The 20,456-nt window shown below is 41.1% G+C and overlaps 1 protein-coding gene across 7 annotated transcripts in view; it reads right to left on the bottom strand.

Annotated features, from left to right (window-relative positions):
• The window catches only part of TMEM71 (transmembrane protein 71), a 49,963-nt gene that overhangs the window by 19,916 nt on the left and 9,591 nt on the right, over positions 1-20,456 (bottom strand). For all 7 annotated transcript variants that reach the window (XM_019031893.4, XM_019031892.4, XM_063709498.1 and 4 more), the window contains exon 5: positions 16,455-16,627. In XM_019031893.4, the coding sequence (XP_018887438.4) occupies positions 16,455-16,627 (173 nt within the window). The remainder of the gene's footprint in view (positions 1-16,454; positions 16,628-20,456) is intronic.

Below are 20,456 nucleotides of genomic sequence, written 5' to 3' on the forward strand. Positions count from 1 at the left end.
CCCAGATAAAGCCCAAAGGACATGAGCTCACAATCTAAAATTATAAATTACGCAGGGAGATAATCTCCTATGGGTAAGGAGAATAAATATGATGCTTCAGAAAAAGATAATCCTGCAGTGGGAGATGATGGGAGTAGCCAGGATGTTACTGTCTGGCTTTAAGCTTTGAGCAGGAGGCATGGTGTTTGGAGAAATTGTCCTAATTTATTTTACCTTGGGGAAACTCTGAAGACCTGTAAAATTTGTGTTTTTTGTTTTTTTGTGGTTATTTTATACCCATAGTATGTCCTTATTTTTGCTTCTTGTCTAAACAGGACAATTACTTCTATGGTCCATCTAAGCCTTGATTTCATGACTAAGGGAAATATGCATATCGACTGGGCAAATATTTGGTAAACTTGTGAACTGTAGGACACTTAGGAGGGAAACAAGGGAGAATAAGACACTGTCCCAAAAGAAGTTGAAATCTAGGGTGTGTGTGTGTGTGTGCATGTGTGCATGTGTGTGTTTGTGTGTTTGTGTGTGTGTGCATGTACACACGAGTCAACAGTGGGAGGCAATAAAGAAGGCATCACTTATGGACAGGGAAACAGACTATCATTTGCTAAAAAGAGATGAAATATGGCTTTGTGGAAATTTCAAGGACTTTGGCATCAGAAAGACTGAAACATACATTCTAATACTAGTAAAAGGGCACTTTGCTTAATTTTTCTGATCCTGAGTTTCTTCATGTGAAATAGGATAGTAATGTCTACTTTTTTACAGCTGTGATAAGTGAAGGAGAAGAGACAAAAATGTAAACATACCAACATATAGTTTAGATGGAGAGAATTGAAACTTCTATTGCTAATAGACATTATAATAGACATAGTCCCTCGTTACGTGACCAAATGTGATAATCAACTTCATGGGGAGTGGGGGTTGGTAGAAGGGTGCTGATGAGTCATCAAATGATGTTTCAAGGTGGAAGTGATTTTTAAGAATTTATCATTCAATAATAAAAGAAGCTTATTACTTGACCTTGGGGAAGGTAATATTTACTTTGAATTAGATATGCAGGATTTTGCTATACCATGAAGGGATTCCTAAACCTGCTCCAGACATTTCTAGGCACAGGGTTTATCCCATATGGCTGCTTACTTGCCCCGACTTCACCATAGGACAGGGTCCTCTCTAGAAGAAAGTGCCCCAGCAGAGGGTAAAGACTGTAATCTCTGCCCCCTGCCTCATCACAGAGCTGAACAGGCATAGCAAGAGGGCCTCTGGGAAAGACCAACTTGACCTGGTGGGGAATAGCCACAGCTCCTGAGAAGGGTTTAGAGACAGGGACAAAAGAAAAACAGGGAGGAAGAAAGGAAAGAATCAAGAAGGTGATTTTTACCATGTAGTAGGAACTTCAAGGGGAACAAGCAGGGGAATCTGAACAGCCCCAGTTAACAAATAGAAACTTGCTCTGCCTTGATTGCTGTCATGGAATGTCTGGAACATAAAATGACTAAGGAAAGATACCAAACCAGCTGGGAGGAAAGACTGAAGCAGCCCCCAGGTAACATACCCAGAGAAGACCCCGAAGCCAGAGGAACTGGGAGGTGGAGCAAAAGTAAGGGGGGAGGCAAAAGCTGCATGGATACGGGCCAGGCAGATCTATTTATTAATTCAATGCAGTTATTGTATGTACTGCAAATGCTGCTCTGGAAGAAGGAAGTCAAATTAGATATTGCTCTGCCTTACTCGTGATCTGGAGAGGGACATACATGCAAATGAACAATTAGGATGCAATGAGGTAATTGCTACAACAAAGGCTGGAACAAGTTATCCAGTGGGAATCTAGGAAGGGGTGTCTGAGTCTGTCTGAGGGAAATCCAAGGAGGCTTCACAGAGGAGGCAGTGCTTCAGTGGAAACTGGAAGGACGAGTAACAGTTCTCCCAGAGAGACAGCAGGAAGAGGACAGGCCAGGCAGAGAGGAAGAGAGTAAGTGGGGATGGGGAGAAATTACAATACCTCAATCTATGAGAGACCAGGATGGGTTCCCAGAAGAGTCCTCCTGTATAGCTAGACAAGAGCATGTGCGTGAGGTCAGTCCCAGGAGATGATTCTGTCTGGGCTGCTAAGCAGAGGTCACATTGTGTGGGGTCTCATGTCACACTCCAAGCTAATATTGATTCTGTGGGTGATTTAGAGTCATTAAAAAAATTTGAGCATGAGTGTAACATGAGTTGCTTTGTGTGTTAAAATGCTCACTCAGCAGTGAGAGATTTGCGAGATTCCCAGTCTCCCATTCTAGGAGCTGAGTGACTATGGGGCTCCAAGAGACATTGGGGTCCTCATACAACAGTAGTTCTTAATAGGGGGTGATTTCTCCTCCCCGGGGACATGGTGCAATATCTTGAGACAGTTTACGTTGTCACAACTTGGAGTGAGGTAAGGGGTGTTACGGGCATCTACTGAACAGAGGCCAGGGGTGCTATTAAACACCCAACAGTGCACAGGGCAGGTGCCACAACAAGACATTACCTGCCCACGATACTGTGATGCTGAGGCTGAGAAACCCTGTCATTGAGAGAGCTGACCTAACCGTCTAAGGCAACTGGATCGTTAGAGTCCTTTCGACAACTCTGGTAGGTGCTTCAAGCGGGAATCACGTGTCTGTATTTTCCTGGTTGTGCTTACTCTAGTCAAAACACTCTGTTCTCTGCCTTCAGAGGACAGATCATAATTTATGATTTTATCATTGTTACAGAAACACAGACAATAGAATACATAATTTGTGTGTGTGTGTTTTTTTGTTGTTGTTGTTTAGTGTCTGTCTCCCTCACTAAACAAAAGGCTCTATGAGAAAAATGTCACTTCATCTGTCCCAGACACCAGCAATTAGTACCCAGCTCATAGTTAGCATTCAGTAAGTTTTACAGAGAATTCGGTAAGGGGTGGGAGGTTAAGATGTGTAGTGTTGTTATTTGCAAAATCTAACGTAGGCCTGTTATAACAGGGTACAGTAACTATAGAGAAAGTGGGTCGGTATTTGCCACCACGGAGGCTAAGGTTGAGCTAAGACTGCGACTTCAAGAGAGGAGAATAGCTGGTGGGCTGACTTCACCTGTGGTTCCCCTCAGCCTGGATACTGAGTTGGGGGTTTTGGACTGGGGAATTCCTACTAACCCTGCAGGCTTCCTTGCACCGCCTTACACATAGCCTTTGGCAGCTTGACAAAGCAGTCTGTGGATGCATCCCTGCTGGTTGCCATAGAGAAAGGAGTGACAGAAAATGAAACACGCAGATCATCCAATAATGACCAGGCTCCTGAGGGGGCCCTGGACCATGCCCATCCCAGCACCATGCATGGTAGCCAAGATGCGGAAGCAGCCTAAGTATCCTTCCACAGATGAATGGATGATGAAAATGTGGTATATGCATCCAATGGAATATTATTCAATCTTAAAAAAAGAAGGAAATCTTGCCATTTGCAAGAACATGCATAAACCTGGAGCACAGTATGCCAAGTGAAATAAGCCAGTCACAGAAGGACAAATATTGCATGATTCTCCTTCTATGAGGTAGCCAAAATAGTCAAACTCATAGGAGCAGAGAGTACAGTAGTGGCTGCCAGGGGATGGGGGTTGGGGTGGGGGAAATTGGGAGCCATTGTTCAATGTGAATATGGTCTCAGTTATGCTGGAAGGATGAGTTATAGAGATCTGCTCTACAACGTAGTACCTGTAGTTAACAATATGGTATTTATTAATAAGGTAGCTCTCATGTTATGTTCTTACACGCACACACACACACACACACATACACATACACACACACACACACACACAGGCACCTTTGGGACATGTTGGATATGTCTATTACCTTGATTGTGGTGATGGAATTCACAGGTGTCTGCATATGTCTAAAGTCATAAAATTGTACACATGAAATATGTGCAGTTCTCTGTATAGCAATTACACCTCAATAAAGCTGTTAAAAAAAAAGAGGAGGCTAGCTGATCAAATCAATGTGGAAGTGAGAAAGAGATGGGAACTTCCACGGCTAATTATGTAGTCATGAGTGCCCCTTAACTACAATCTGGGTAGATGTGGACGAGACTATAACAACAGTAAAAAGATGTGCTGTTTCCCAGGGCTGCCCAGTTGAATATAAAGCTTTGCTGCTGAGAGTTGGATGAAATAAAAAATACGTAGAATACTGGAAATTGTACATAAAATTTTCTAAAAGAAAATATGGTATTCAACAGAGAAACCACAAAAAAGTCTTAACATTCAAAAATGATCAAGGAGATTTTTCATCTCTGAAAAGACATGGTTTAACCCAAACTCACTTTCCCTAATTGACAGTGAATTTTCTTCTCCAAACTTAATAACAAATAAAAGGATTATAAGGCAAAAAATATTTTACCAAATAGCTCTAGTTGTATTATTGTTGAAGATATCTATTTCATTCTGTTTAACTTGATTTCTAAATTTGATGTACTTTACCTCTGTTGGGAAGATTCTGTATCTTCTAAGCACATCTTCCATATCCTTTTATATAAAAATGGGCATTATTTCCTATAAAGAGAAGCCCAAAGCCACATACAGATGTTGCCATCCCAAAGATATTTATGTGACAGGCATGAGTTCTAGAGAAAGGCATGCACCTCAAGCTCAGGTGACTTGCCTGGAGTCAGCCTGCCTTTTCCAGGACTGGCAGAAACAGAGTCCATCCTGTTCAGTCCTCCCTGCGTGAATCCTCTGCTCTCCTTCAGTATGACTCACAGGCGCTGGGAACACATCCCGAATTGCAGTATTGGGGCCTGGGTAGCTGCAAAATTCCGTGGCTCAAGAATGAATTGCAACTAATGAGGAAAGGTGTCAACACAGCTGGGAAAGGGGTGAACTGAGGACAAACAAAACAGGCAAAAACATCCTCTTGCCTGAAAAATGAAGCACAAGAAAATCAGGGGAAGTAATGTTTGATTGCATCCATTGCTCAGAGAGAAAACAGCAAAACAATTTAATTTTGATTTCTTCTGGAGTCTTCTAACTAGGCATTTCCAGAGAAAAATAAATTGCTGATAAAAGTCACGGGGCCTTGGGTAAATCTGGAAAGCAAGAAGTCTGGGGAAGATGTGATTACTTTGACAGCAGAGATGAAAGATTTCAAAGTTCTGTGTGCACCCAGGTTGACTAATTACTGATTCTGGATGGAGGTAGTTTGATTTGTTATATTTAGAGGATATTTGGAAACCATGAGAATTTTAATAAGGTAGCTCATGCACGTGCAGCATTGCTGTGGTCCAATCCCTTTGAAATTGTTTGGACATATTTTGAAGAGACAACGAAGGAAAAATTAGATGTTAATTTCTAAATATGTGACATACTGTCTTTAGAACAGTGATTCTCAGACTTCAGTCATCCAGGCATTATTTTCCTGATTTTTGCCAAATCCTGGAACCTGCTTGCTCTCAGCCATTTAATATTTTCTTAAGATTGTCTCATTTTACATTTTTACTTTAAAGCAAACTTTATATCAGTCACGTAAATGCCCTAAACAGAAAGTAAAGGTAGAAATAAGTACAATGGAAAATGTAACCTTATTTAATACGTGTGAAATACCGGTGTAGCAGAAAGCTCTGAGCCTGTTCTTGGTTAAGAAGAACTATGTTAAAACCAAAGAGATTGTAGCAAATGTTAGAGAATCTGACAGCTACCAAGGTTCTAAACTGAGCCTTGGTCTTCTTGGTTTTATCGGAAGGATTGTAAGCGAATTGGAAGAGGAGCCACAACTTCTCTCTTACTGTGTGAGTCAACGTTCACTGTTGCTCTGTGCTAGCAGCATTTCCTACCCTACCCTACACCTTAGAAAACGTTGCTTTAGAACTGAGAAGACACTTGCCTTGTTGCTCCAGAAAAAAGCAGGGGAGAATCAATGGATGGACACTCCAAAAGGCACATTAGAGGTGAGCCTGAGTAAGCCATTCCTGGAGCAGCAGTAACTACTGAAAGGAAGAGGCAGCCTCAGAAAATCATGAGTGGGTGGGGTAGGGGATGGGGAGATGTTGGTCAAAGGGTACAGAATTCCAGTCAGACAGGATGAAAAATGTTCTGGAAATCTATCCTATATCATGGTGACTAGAGTTAATAATAATGTGTTGTATTCTTGAAAATTGCTAGGAGAGGGCCAGGCATGGTGGCTCACACCTGTAATCCCAGTACATTGGGAAGCCAAGGCGGGCAGATTACTTGAGCTCAGGAGTTTGAGACCAGCCTGGCCAACACGGTGAAACCCCATCTCAACTGAAAATGCAAAAACTTAGCCAGGCATGGTGGCTCATGCCTGTAGTTCCAGCTACTCGGGAGGCTGAGGCAGGAGAATTGCTTGAACCTGGGAGGTGGAGGTTGCAGTAAGCCAAGACTGGACCACTGCACCCCAGCCTGGGCAACAGAGTGAGACTCTGTCTCAAAAAAAAAAAAAATTGCTGAGAGAGCAGCTCTTAAATGTTCTCACAACAACAATAACAAATGGTAAGTATACGAGGTGATGGATATGTTAATTAACTTGATTTCCCCATTTCACAGTGTATACATATGTTGAAACATCACATTGCCCACTTCATCAACAACACCTTAATTAAACATTTTATCAAAATGAAACAAAATAATGAGAGTCCAAGATAGGCAAATCCACGGAGACTGAAAGTAGATGAATATTGGTCCTCAGGGGCTGGTGGGGAAGGAGGAGTGACTGCGAGTGAGTATAAGGTTTCTCTTTGGGGCTGATGGAATGTTCTGGAACAGAAAAGCAGTCGTGATTGCATGGCCTCCCTGTGACTATACTAAAAAATCACTGAATTGTATACGTTAAGTTGGTAGGTTTTAAGGAACGTGGATTATATCTCAATTAAAAAGTAACGAGAGCTCTGTACTAAGATATTTGTGCCACTCTGTCAGAAAGAGTCAGAAAGATAACTTCTCCTTTGCCTTCTGAGGGAAGACTCCACACATAACACATCTACCAGGGACTACAGAATTCTTGAGTTGACCTCCTTATCAAGCTGTGCTTCATTAGCCAGTTCTTCATATTCTTTTCTTTCATAACACCACACTCTCTTGCTTCCTTGCCTGAGAAACTTTCCCCAAAGAGTTTTTTCCCAGTGTAGTCCAGTGATTAAGAGCACACGCTCAGACTTTTCTCTTCAAATCCTGGCTATGCGACTTCTTACCTGTGTGGCCTCATATATAGTACCTAAGCTGCCTTAGCTTCTTCCCCTGGAAAATGGGGATAAATAATAATAACTCAGAGGCTTTGCAGAGAAGTGACGACATGACATGTGGCTTTCTTGGAACTGTGCTTGCCCCTAGCACTCACACAATTAGGGATCATTATTACTGGGGCTTCTGTTCAACCTCCTGAATTCCTTTCTTACCACTCCTTTCTTCTCATTCACTTGTTTTCCATAAGTAGACTTCTTTATTCCAAAAAACTGTATTGCTTCTCAGATTGGCTTATGAATCAACTGTATTGCTTCTCAGATTGGCTTATGAATTACTCCTGAACCCCCTTCTTATGTTTCCAAACCTCTGCTGGTTATCTATTTCCCATAAGATATCTCAAATTCAACCCATAAGAAATACAATTCATTGTCTGTTTTGATGATCCTCAGCTGTTCTTTTCCGCCTTTTTAGAGCTAATGTGTATTAAGCAGAATACCAGCCCCTGGTATTCATAAGAGATATTAGAGGTGTGACATTTTTCATGAATTATTGCATTTCATCCTCCCCATTCTATATGCTATTTTTTTATTTTATATATAAGAAGTAGAGGATCAGAGAGGTTAGTTAATAACTTGCCCAAGAACACTCAGGTGGGAAAAGCTGGTTCTAGGATTTGAATTCAGGTTCATCCAGTTCAAAAGCTCATTTTCCTTATCACTCTACCACACTATCTTCCAGCCCTTGGTGACTTGCAGAATTTTTTAATGCAGTCTCCCAAATCAAATACATCAGTTTTCTTTGATTCTCCCACGTTCTCACTACTATATTCTATCTATCATTAACCTGTCACTTCTACCTTGGAAAATATTCTTTAAGTCTCTTCCTTCCTCCCTATTTCCTGCCACTTCCTTAGGATACTGGTTGATTTTAATTGCCTCAGAGCTCCCATCCAATCCTCAGTTGTGCTACTGCAAAGATAACTTGAAAATTCCAAATCTGATTGCATCATCACCCTGCTTAAGAGAATCAAAAAATATTCTTGATTGATTAGATAAAACCCCAAATCCTCGATATGGCACAAAAGGTTCTTCAAATATCTACGATTAATATTTCTGGCCTCACCCCCCACATCCCTGCTCTTTCCCCTCTCCTCTTCCTGCTTTTACACTCTTGTCATTGTGGAAAACTAGAATCACTCAATTTAAGTAATCCTTTGATCATATTAAGAACTGTTTCTTCATTTAACAAGCACTTATTGCATTTTTAAAACTAGTATTACATGCACACACACACACACACACACACACACAGGAATATATGTAAAAATTGGTGGAATCTTCACGGCATTGTGCCAACGTCCATTTCCTGGTTTTGATAATGTGCTATAGCTGTATAAGTAGTTATCAGTGGGCAAAGCTGGGTGAAGCATACACTGACCCTCTCTATACTATTTTTTGTAACATTTTGTGAATCAAAGTTACTGAAAATTAAAAAAAAATGCTATGTGTGTCTTCTGTCTAGGAAGCAGATTAAGAAAAATCATAGCCATGTAATTGCTATACACTTAAATTAATAGATTATTGCATTATACGACTCCTCTAGCTTGCTCTTTGGGCCTGCACTATGAGGGACATGATGGATTTCTCCTTGAAAAGGAGAACAAAGCCCTTCCTGGCAGCAGAGCAGAGTCTGGACTTTTAAATCAGATAGACCTAGGTTGAATTGCAACTCTGCTGTTTTTGTTTGTTTGTTTTTTTTTTTTTTTTTGAGATGGAGTCTCTCTCTGTCACCCAGGCTGGAGTGCAGTGGCGCGATCTCCGCTCACTGCAAGCTCCGCCTCCCAGGTTCACACCATTCTCCTGCCTCAGCTTCCCGCATAGCTGGGACTACAGGTGCCCGTCACCATGCCCGTCTAATTTTTTGTATTTTTAGTAGAGACGGGGTTTCACCATGTTAGCCAGGATGGTCTCGATCTCCTGACCTCGTGATCCGCCTGCCTCGGACTCCCAAAGTGCTGGGATTACAGGAGTGAGCCACCGTGTCAGGCCCCAACTCTGCTGTTTATAAGCTAAATTAACTTGGGCGAGTTCCTTAACCCTGAACTTCAGTTTTATCATAATTATAATAAATATGATAATATGACCTACTTCTTATGAGTTTTGGGGATATTTAAACAAGATAATGTATGTAAACAAGCTAATATATTTTAAAAAGACAAAATGTGAAGTGCTCAGCATGGAATAAGCACCCTTGACTTCTCTTTTTCTCTCACAGCCACGTAGGCAAATCTTGTTGAGTCTACCTGTAACACGAATCTGGAATCCTACTTCTCATCACCATTCTGCTATCATCTCAGTTCAAGCTGCCATTATCTCCCACCTGAATCACTCCAATAGCCTCTTAACGTGTTTCTTGCTTCTGTTCCTAATAGCGGACATCTAATCTGAACGCAGCAGCTGGAATAATCCTTTTAACATGTAAATCGAAACAAGTTATTCCTCAGCTCAGAATCCTCCAGTGGTTTGCCCTCCACTCAGAGTATGAAAGCAAAGCCTTTGAAATGACCCCACAGCTCCCCTTGTCCTTTCCCACTTGCATTCCTGACACACCTTTCAGTCTCTTCCCTACTATCCCCCCTCACTCACTCAGCCCAGTGCAGGCTCTGAGACTAGAACTTGTACACCAGCATTTCACTTGCCTGGATTGTTCCTCCCCCAGATATCCACAGAGCTGTTTTGCTTTTGCTTTTAAGCCAATGCTCAAAAGTCCTTCTCAATGAGGCCTTCTCTAATCATTTTATTTACATTTGCAATCTCCATCACTTCCCCCTTTCTTGTTTCCCATACCACTCACCACTTATTAACATGCTACATAATTTATTTATTGTCTATCTCCCCCAGTAGAAATGCAAGTTCCACAAGAGCAAGTCATTTCGTCCATTTTATTCACCACTATGTCCATTGTGTAGGATAATGCCCAGAACATCGTTGGCCCTCAATAAAATCTTCCAAATGAATTCATAAATGAATGACAGCAGAGTGAGTGTCATAAGTAAAGCCACAGATGTGTGGAAGAGCAGGATCCATTCAGGAAACTGAAAGATCAGTGTGATCTGTGTCAACTGCATGTAAGGGAAAGGAAAACGGTGGAGTTGAAGACACGACCAGCCACACGGACCTTTGACAAGTGCCATTGCACAGGGCTTCTTGCTCCCGAGGGCCTTTTTCTTGGTTTAACAGTTTTTCTTGGTTGACACTTGAAATTCTTAAGCATTTTTGAACAGGGGGCCCTGTGTTTTATTCTGCACTGAGCCTGAAAATTATGCAGCCAGTTTGGGTTGGAGAAGTAGGAAATATTCAAAAGGCCTTGCATGCTGTGTTAAGGAATGATGACAACGCCACATTTATGCTTTAAAAAGGTTAGTTAGCCTCACAGCAGTTTGGAAGATAGAATGGGGAAGCTGGGAATATCATCCTAGCTCATCTCTGCCTAGCCATCCTACTCATCCTTTAAGACCCACTCAGGGCTGGGCACGGTGGCTCACACCTGTAAACCCAGCACTTTGGGAGGCCGAGGCGGGTGGATCACGAGGTCAGGAGATCAAGACCATCCTGGCCCACATGGTGAAACCCTGTCTCTACTAAAAATACAAAAATTAGCTGGGTGTGGTGGCACGTGCCTGTAATCCCAGCTACTCGGGAGGCTGAGGGAGAAGAATTGCTTGAACCAGGGAGTCGGAGGTTGCAGTGTGTAGGGTCCAGCCCCACAGGGTCAGTGGGTCTCTCCCCGTGTGTGGCGACGAGAGAGTGTAGAAATAAAGACACAAGACAAAGAGATAAAAGAAAAGACAGCTGGGCCCGGGGGACCACTACCACCAATGCGTGGAGACCGGTAGTAGCCCTGAATGTCTGGCTGTGCTGTTATTTACTGGATACAAAGCAAAAGGGGCAGGGTAAAGAGTGTGAGTCATCTCCAATGATAGGTAAGGTCACGTGGGTCACATGTCCACTGGACAGGGGGCCCTTCCCTGCCTGGCAGCTGAGGCAGAGAGAGAGAGGAGACAAAGAGAAAGACAGCTTACACCATTATTTCTGCATATCAGAGACTTTTAGTACTTTCACTAATTTGCTACTGCTATCTAGAAGGCAGAGCCAGGTGTACAGAATGGAACATGAAGGTGGACTGGGAGCGTGACCACTGAAGCACAGCATCAGAGGGAGACGGTTAGGCCTCCGGATAACTGTGGGCAAGCCTGACTGATGTCAGGCTCTCCACAAGAGGTGGAGGAGCAGAGTCTTCCCTAAACTCCCCGGGGGAAAAGGAGACTCCCTTTCCCGGTCTGCTAAGTAGCGGGTGTTGTTCCTTGACACTTTTCACTACCGCTAGACCACGGTCCACCTGGCAATGGGTGTCTTCCCAGACGCTGGTGTCACCGCTAGACCAAGGAGCCCTTCTGGTGGCCCTGTCTCGACATAACAGAAGGCTTGCACTCTTGTCTTCTCGTCACTCCTCACTGTGTCCTCTCAGCTCCTATCTCTGTATGGCCTGGTTTTTCCTAGGTTATGACTATAGAGCAAGGATTATTATAATATTGGAATAAAGAGTAATTGCTACAAACTAATAATTAATGATATTCATATATAATCATATCTAAGATCTATATCTGGTATAACTATTCTTGTTTTATATTTTATTATACTGGAACAGCTTGTGTCCTCAGTCTCTTGCCTCGGTGCCTGGGTGGCTTGCCGCCCACACAGTGAGCCAAGATCACGCCACTGCACTCCAGCCTGGGTGACAGAGTGAGACTCTGTCTAGAAAAAAAAAACAAAACAACAACAAAAAAACACTCCGATGTTGTCTCCCTCTGAAGCCCTCCCAGCCACCTCTAGGTACAGCTAACACTGCCTCCTCTGCTCAAACCTCTGACATTCTCTCCACATACTACTCTTAAATCTCTCGTGCTGTTTCAGGCATTATACTCAAATTATTTGCAAATGTATTTACCTACCTGTTTTAAACCAGGAATTTCTCAAGTTTAGGGTCGTGTCTTACTTAGCTTGGAAGAGTGTTGTGTTTAGTACAGTGGCTGGCACATAGCACATACTCAGTGAGTTTGATGAGTGAATGAATAAATGAAAGAATGACTGTTAAATGAGTATATAACATATCGAAGTAGACCTGCAAACCCATTTTTAATTCAGGCCCATTTGTTGATGAGTGACATGTATTAGTCCGTTTTCAGGCTGCTGATAAAGACATACCCAAGACTGGGCAATTTACGAAAGAAAGAGGTTTAATGGACTTACAGTTCCACATGGCTAGGAAAGCCTCACAGTCATGGTGGAAGGCAAGGAGGATCAAATCACGTCTTACATGGATGGCAGCAGGGAAAGAGAGAGCTCGTGCAGGGAAACTTCCCCTTATAGAATCATCAGATCTTGTGAGACATATTCACTATCACAAAAACAGCACAGGAAAGACCTGCCCCCATGATTCAATTACCTCCCACCAGGCCCCTCCCACAACATGTGGGATTTCAAGATGAGATTTGGGTGGGGACACAGCCAAACTGTATCATGACACATGCTCAAATTTCCCCTATTGTTGATAGGAGGAGGAGAAAGGGGAAGAAGAGGCTGCAGGGACTCACTCAATCTTCTCATTTGCCTTCACCCTCCTTCATCTCTCCCTTTCCCTTCCCAGCAGACATCAAAGTCTTCTATAGGCCATTCCTTTATTTCCTTACCTCTCATTCTCTCTTCATTGTACTCCTGGTTCTCTTCTGCCACTTTCACTCCACTACCAGTCACCCCCACGCAAATGAATCTGTTGAACACTCAGTCCTCATCCTATTTATTTTTCTAGCATGATTTGCCATTGCTGAGTACTCCCGCCTTTTATACTACTATTATCCCAGGAATTTCATTACACAGCACTCTCTTGTTTTTCCACTCACCTCCATGAATGCTTCCTTCCTAATCTCTTTTGCAGGTTAATCCTGTCCTATTCACTTATTCAATGTTTGTGTTCACAACATTCCATTTTAGGCTCCCTCTTTGGAAAACTGTATACCCTCTTTCTAATCCATCTCATCCACTGCAAGGCCTCAGTAACCACCTAGACTGATATGACTCCCAGATGTATAACTTTAACTCAGATTCCTCCTCTGAGCTCCGGATTGCAAATACCAACACCATCTTGACATTGTCTCTTGGATGTCCCAAAGAAACTTAAACTCACTGTGTTTCAAACCATGTATGCTATCTTCCCTCACCAAGCACATCTACTCACTAGGCAACTCACACTCCAGACTTTTTTGTCTCCTCAGCACAGAATGTTCTTACCTTTCCCCTTCACCCAGAAAAATCCTCTCTCATTGTCTGGCACTGATCTCCATTGCCAGTTCCACATGGAAGCCTTTCTTAAGTTTCCAAATGAGTCGAATTCCCCATTATATCATATAACTTTTTTTCATAGCACCTACCACAATCATTATGTCATGTTTGTGCACTTATTTAACAAAGAGCTGAACCCCAGTCCCTGCTCCAGTAAACCATAAGGCCCAAGAAGACAGGGGTTACATTGTTTATATTCATCTTTGTATCCCCTGACCTACCACAGTGCCTGGAAAATGGTAAGTGTCCAATTAATATCTGTTGTTTCCATTCTAGTAATAAAAATAATTATAACTACAACTTACTGAGCACCAGACATTGAACTATGACGGATATTCATTGTCCCATTTCATCTTTAAAATATACTTTGAGAATCAACGTACAGAAATCAGTAGTCAATTCTGTACCCTAATAACATTGTGTACACTGACAACATTCAAGCTGAGAGCCAAATCAAGAATGCAGTCCCATTTACAATAGCCACAAAAAATAATATAACTGGGAATACCTCTAACCAAGGACGTAAAAGATCTCTACAAGAAGAACTACAAAGAACTGCTTAAAGAAATTATAAGTGACACAAATAAATGGAAAAACATCTCATGCTCATGGATTGGAAGAATCAATATCACAAAAATGGCCATATTGCCTAAAGCAATCTACAAATTCAAACTATTCCTATCAAACTATCAATATTATTTTTCACAGAGTTGGAAAAACTATTTAAATTTCATGTGGTACCAAAAAAGAGTTTGAATAGCCAAAGCAATTCTAAGCAAAAAGAACAAAGCCAGAGGCATCATACTACCCAACTTCAAAATATACCATAAGGCAATAGTAACCAAAACAGCATGGTACTGGTACAAAAACAAATTCACAGACCCACGAAATGGAATAGAGAACCCAAAAGTAAAGCTTCACACATACAGCCATCTAATCTTTGACAAAGTTGACAAAAAATAGCAATAGGGAAAGGACTCTCTATTCAATAAATGGAGCTGGGATAGCTATATGCAGAAGAATAAAACTGGACCTCTACCTTTCACCATATACAAAAATTAACTCAAGATGGATTAAAGATTTCAGTGTAAGACCTCCCTTAACCTATAAGAATCCTAGAAGAAAACCTAGGCAACACCATTCTGGACATCAGCCTTGGAAAATAATTTATGAATAAGTCCTCAAAAGCAATTGCAACAAAAACAAAAATTGACAAATAGAACCTAAAGTTCTTTAAACTAAAGAACTTCTGCACAACAAAAGAAACTATCAACAAGAGTAAATATACAACCTACAGAATGGTAGAAATATGCACAAACTATGAATCTAACAGAGGTCTAATATGTAGAACCTATAAGGAGTTTAAACAATTGAATAAGCAAAAACCAAATAATCCCATATAAAAATGGGCAAAAGATTTGAACAGACACTTCACAAAAGAAGACATACACGCAGCAACAAACGTATGAAAAAATGTTCATCATCACTAATCATAGAAATGCAAATCAAAAGCACAATAAGACACTATATCACACATCAGTCAGAATGGTGACTATTAAAAAGTCAAAAAACAACAGATGTTGATGAGGCTGCAGAGAAAAGGGAATGCTTATACATTGTTGGTGGGAATGTAAATTAGTTCAACCACTGTGGAAAGCAGTTTGGAAATTTCTCAAAGACCTTAGAACCACCATTTCATCCAGCAATCCCATTACTATGTATATATCCAAGAGGAAACAAATCATTATACCAAAACAACTCATACACTCACATTTTCAGGAGCACTATTCACAATAACAAAGACAAAGAACCAACCTAGGTTTCCATCAACATTGAATTGAATGAAGAAAATGGTACATATACACCATGGAATACTACACAGCCATTAAAAATAATGAAATCATGCCCTTTGCAGCAACATGGCTGCAGCTAGAAGCCATTATCCTAAGCAAATTAACACGGGAAGAGAAAACCAAATACCCTATGTTCTTACCTATAAGTGGGAGCTAAACACTGGATATTCATGAATATAAAGATGGCAACAATAGATACTGGGGCTACTAGATGGGGGAGAGAGAGAAGGGGGCAAGGGTTGAACAACTAACTGTTGGGTACTATGCTTAGTACCTGGGTGATGGGATCATTCATAACCCAAACCTCAACATCACATAATATACCCAAGTAACAAACCTGCACATGTACCTCCTGATTCTAAAATAAAAGTTGAAAAAGAAAAATAAATTTTAAAATATATGCTTTGAGTTCCCATCACTGTGTTTATATATATGTATATACACATATTTACCTGTATTAATATTAGTTATTACACAATATGTATATATTATATGTATCTAATATGTATTATATTTCAACAGTTATATGTTTATATACATACACACAAACACACACACACACACACACATATATATTAATGGTTTTATGAAGAAATTGAAACTCAGCAAAGTTAAGTACTATCCAAGTGCACTCATACTGGAACTTGAACCCTGACTCCAGCACATTTTTTCCAATGCAGGTCTTCTAAATCTGACTCTAGTATCCTTTCTCCACCAATATCCCTTACAGAAAAAATACAGTGGAGATGTGCAAATATTTTCCCATCATTATCAACTTAATAATTTACACATTTACATTAGGCTATTTTGCATGACATAGACACATATGTGTTTTGATCACACATGTAATATAGAGAGAACTTTAAGTGAATTTTAAAAATGTGGCCCATCTCTCCACCAAAATGACTGTCATCCCTGGAACTGACATTGGTTGAGGACCACAGGGTTACCACTGCCCACTTGGAGATAAAATTTTGCTATGGAAAGGAAGACTCAAACTCACCATTTCCATTGCAATGGTCTGTGTCCAACCTCCTGGTCCCCTTCAACCAGTTGTCTTCACTTGGAGAAGAGTCGATGTCACCAAAGATACTTCCATGCAGCCAAGATTTGGAGGTACTGAGGTTGAAGAGAGAAGAAAAGGAATGGCGGATTCTCTTTTTCTTTCTAAATATCCTAGAGAGAAATGAAAGCATGGTGAACAACGAATAATAGTTACCTTTAGTTCAAAACTGTGATTTGATGCGCAGAGTACATTTCTACAACCCAAGTCTGCTCACTGCATTAATTCTACAAAAGTTTCTCAAAATTCTACTGTGTGCCAGGTCCTTGGCTCAATGTCAAGAGTACTGAGGTAAAAGACAAAACTTTGTGTGTGTGAAAAGTTCACAATGCATTATGGGAGAAAGAAAGAAATAATAATGCACATATAGGTAATGCTTTCCTAGAGTTTATTCTATGCCAGGCATCTTTCTTAGTGCTTTACATAGATTAACTCACAGTATCTTCAGAACAACTGTATGAAACGGATACTATTATTATCCCATTTTTCTGATCAGGAAACTTAGGCACAGATAGGTTAAGTCACTTAGCTGAGGTCATGCAGCTAGTAAGTAACATAGTTGGGATGCAATCCCGGAGAGTCTGCCTCCACGGTCTTTGCTTTTGATCGCTATGCTATATAGGGGATAAGTGCTCTGAAAGGATTACCTAGAGGCTGCTGTGAGGGCACCAGGAGTGGCAGTGCTAATTGATAATCAAGGGAGTTTTTCTGGGAGAAGTGAGTTCTAAGCTGCATCAGATGATCTGATCTGTTCATTGAGGAACCAGTAAGTCTGATTAGGTCATGCCAAGAAATGAAGCTGGACAGGTAAAAGGAAGGTAAGTAATGATGAACTTCTTATATGATACAAGGGAGTTGGAATTTAGTGTCGGAACAATGGGAGACCTCTAAAGCATGGCTACAGGGAAGAGATTAGTGATGACATAATTCGGTTTGCATTTCCAAAATTGTTGGTAGCAGAGGGTGGCTCAGAGGTGCAAGATTGAGGTCAGAGGAGCTAATCGAAGTGCACAGGGGATTCACTGTTGCGTATCTGCCTGTGATGTGTCAAGCCCTGTGCTGAGCACACTGTACTGGTGAAAAATACTGAGGGCCTGAACCAAAGCTAGGTAATGCAAGGTCGAGTGGGACAGCTTTCCCATCACAGGCAAGGTGGGCATGGAACAGTTTTCCCATCACAAAATTCTGCTCTTTAGCTATAGCTGCTATCAGAAGATGCATTTTGAATTGTGCTTTCCCTTGGTGGTTAAGATGAATTGCAACAAGTCTTGTGCATTCTTTATCCTGATGGTTCTCAACCAGGTTGATTTTGGCTGCAGGGAACATCTGACAGGTTTTGGAGACATTTTGTTAATGTTACACCAGGGAAGGAGCGCTCCTGGCAGATGGTGAGAAGAGGCTAGAGATGCCATTAAACATCCTACAACGCACAGGGCAGTTGCCCACAACAAATAATTATCTGGTACAAAATGTGAATAGTGCTACTGTTGAGAAAGTCTGCTTTATTTGAACTCTCTCTGTCATAGGTTTCAGGAACAACAAGTTGAGAAAAATGGTAGAGTTCATGACAATGGAACACATTCTTGTGAAAATGAACCAAATTTTAAAGATTCTTGTAGGCTCTAAGATGAGATCAATTAAAATTGAATAAACAGGAATTAGTAATTTTTATTCATTTATTCTCATATTCATTAATTCACTAAACAACTCTTTATTAAGTATGTATTATGGGATGGGCGCTCATCAAATTTGAGAACAAAAAGTATGGATGAGACATCTTTAACATCAAGAATATCTGTATAACGTGGGCTAGAGTTAAAAGTGGTATTTCAAAACTGATTCTCTAAAGTCAGACCATCTGAGCTGGAATCCTATTTCCACCTAATAGCCCTGTGAGCTTGGGAAAATTACTCAACCTCTCTGAACTCATGTTTCACCTTTGTGAAATGGGAATGGCAGTAATAAAATCTATGTCATAAGATTCCAGAGCAGGAGTTTGGAATCAAATGGTAGTATATATCCAAAACAGTTGAGATAGTCCCTAGCACACAGAAAGCAATCAATAAATTTATTTTATTTTTTATAGCAAATATTGGCAGTTATGTAAGGTGAAATGAGAAGAAAGAAAATGGAGTAAGACTTTCCTGAAGGAGGGTGCCTAACCAATGTAAGAAAACCACCTTGCAATAGCCTGGCCTGGAGAATGTACTGGAAGGTAGGTAATCCAGGAGGCATCAGAATCAACCATGGCTGAAATCTAAACAGGAGGTGATGGTGGCCTGAATGAAGAAAATAGCTATGGGAAGAAAGACAAGAGGAACAATTCAAAATAATTTTAGGAAGTAGATTCATTTGGTCTTCACATTTGTGGTGGAAACAATAACCTTCTCACCAAATACACTGTACCTGGACACACAACTGAACTAGATCTTTCTGCTCCCTTGCCATTAGGTGTGGTCATGAGTCTAAGGTCTCCCCAGTGCAATGTGAGCAGAAGTGATCTGTACCATTTACGGGCTGGGGAAAGAAGATGTTCCTTCAGCTCACCTTCTTTCTACTTTTACCAGTTGGCTCCAGGCAATTCCACCATGGCACAGCCTCTACAAGGCTCGCAGGTTTAGCAGATGCATATGATGAAAGAAAGAGGCTGGGTCTCTGAGTCTCTGCTTCAAGGTGGGTCACCAGTTAAGCTAGAACACTCATGCTGGACAATTACATGAGCAAGAAATAAAATCTGGGCCCGGCACAGTGGCTCACACCTGTAATCCCAGCACTTTGGGAGTTTGAGGCGGGCGGATCACAAGGTCAGGAGATCGAGACCATGCCTGTAATCCCAGCTACTTGGGAGGCGGAGGCAGAAGAATCGCTTGAACCAGGGAGTCGGAGGTTGCAGTGAGCAGAGATAGCGCCACTGTACTCCGGCCTGGCGAAAGAGCGAGACTCCATCTCCAAAAAAAAAAAAAAAAGAAAGAAAGAAAAGAAAAGAAAAAGAAATAAAATCTGGTTTGTTTGAATCATTACATATTTAGATCTATAGGTTACTACCTATACCATCTTATACTGACGGACTGACTAAAAGGGATATATGAATAAAAACGTCAAGTCTAGAGAGACTCACAACAGAGGATAAGTGGTGCTTCTTTTCATTGAAATAGAAATCATGAGAGAAATATTTTGCAAGAAATGTGACCTTTTCTATTTTGGACATACTGGGTTTGAGATGCCTGTAGGAAATCCCTCCCTCCCTCATCAACAAGGGTAGAGTGCATTTCCCTGACCCTTATTACAACTTGCCCATATAAGTTGAATTGACCAATGAGATGGTAGCAGATTGATGCACACAGAGGCTTGAAATGTATCTGCTGTTGGGGTATGTCCTCTTGCATTTATGTAATTACAATGGAAAGAACATTTTTCTGTAGTCCAATGGTCTCAAGGGAATGACCTATATAATGCATACTTGATTCCAACTGAAGCCAACTTCAACCTAGTTCAGACTAAACCAACCTACTCCACTGACTTCCAAACATGTGTGGACTCATTATTTTATATCATTAAGATTTGATAGTTATTTGTTACACAGCTTTATTGTGTCAATAGCTGACTGATAAAGTCAGCATATGGGTGGTTTTGAAGCAAAAGAAAATGAATGTGATTATCCCAATTTACCAATGCAAAGTGAACTCATCCATCTTCTTTCCTCAGACATGCCCGTCCTTTCTTTCTGATCTTGGTAAATTGTCCTACCATACATCCAGTTGACAGAACCCGAGTCCTAAGATTCATGCAAGTGTTCTTCCTTTGCTTGACCTCCCACATCTTTGGATGATGAAGATTCCACCCCTTTACCATTCTTTTTATCTATTTCCCCACCCTTACTCTTTCATCATTGCTATCACAACTTGCTTTTAATCTGTGGATACCTTGCCTTCATTTTTCCCA

The sequence above is a fragment of the Gorilla gorilla genome, chromosome 7, assembly GCF_029281585.2.
Source record: "Gorilla gorilla gorilla isolate KB3781 chromosome 7, NHGRI_mGorGor1-v2.1_pri, whole genome shotgun sequence".
Taxonomy (NCBI): domain Eukaryota; kingdom Metazoa; phylum Chordata; class Mammalia; order Primates; family Hominidae; genus Gorilla; species Gorilla gorilla.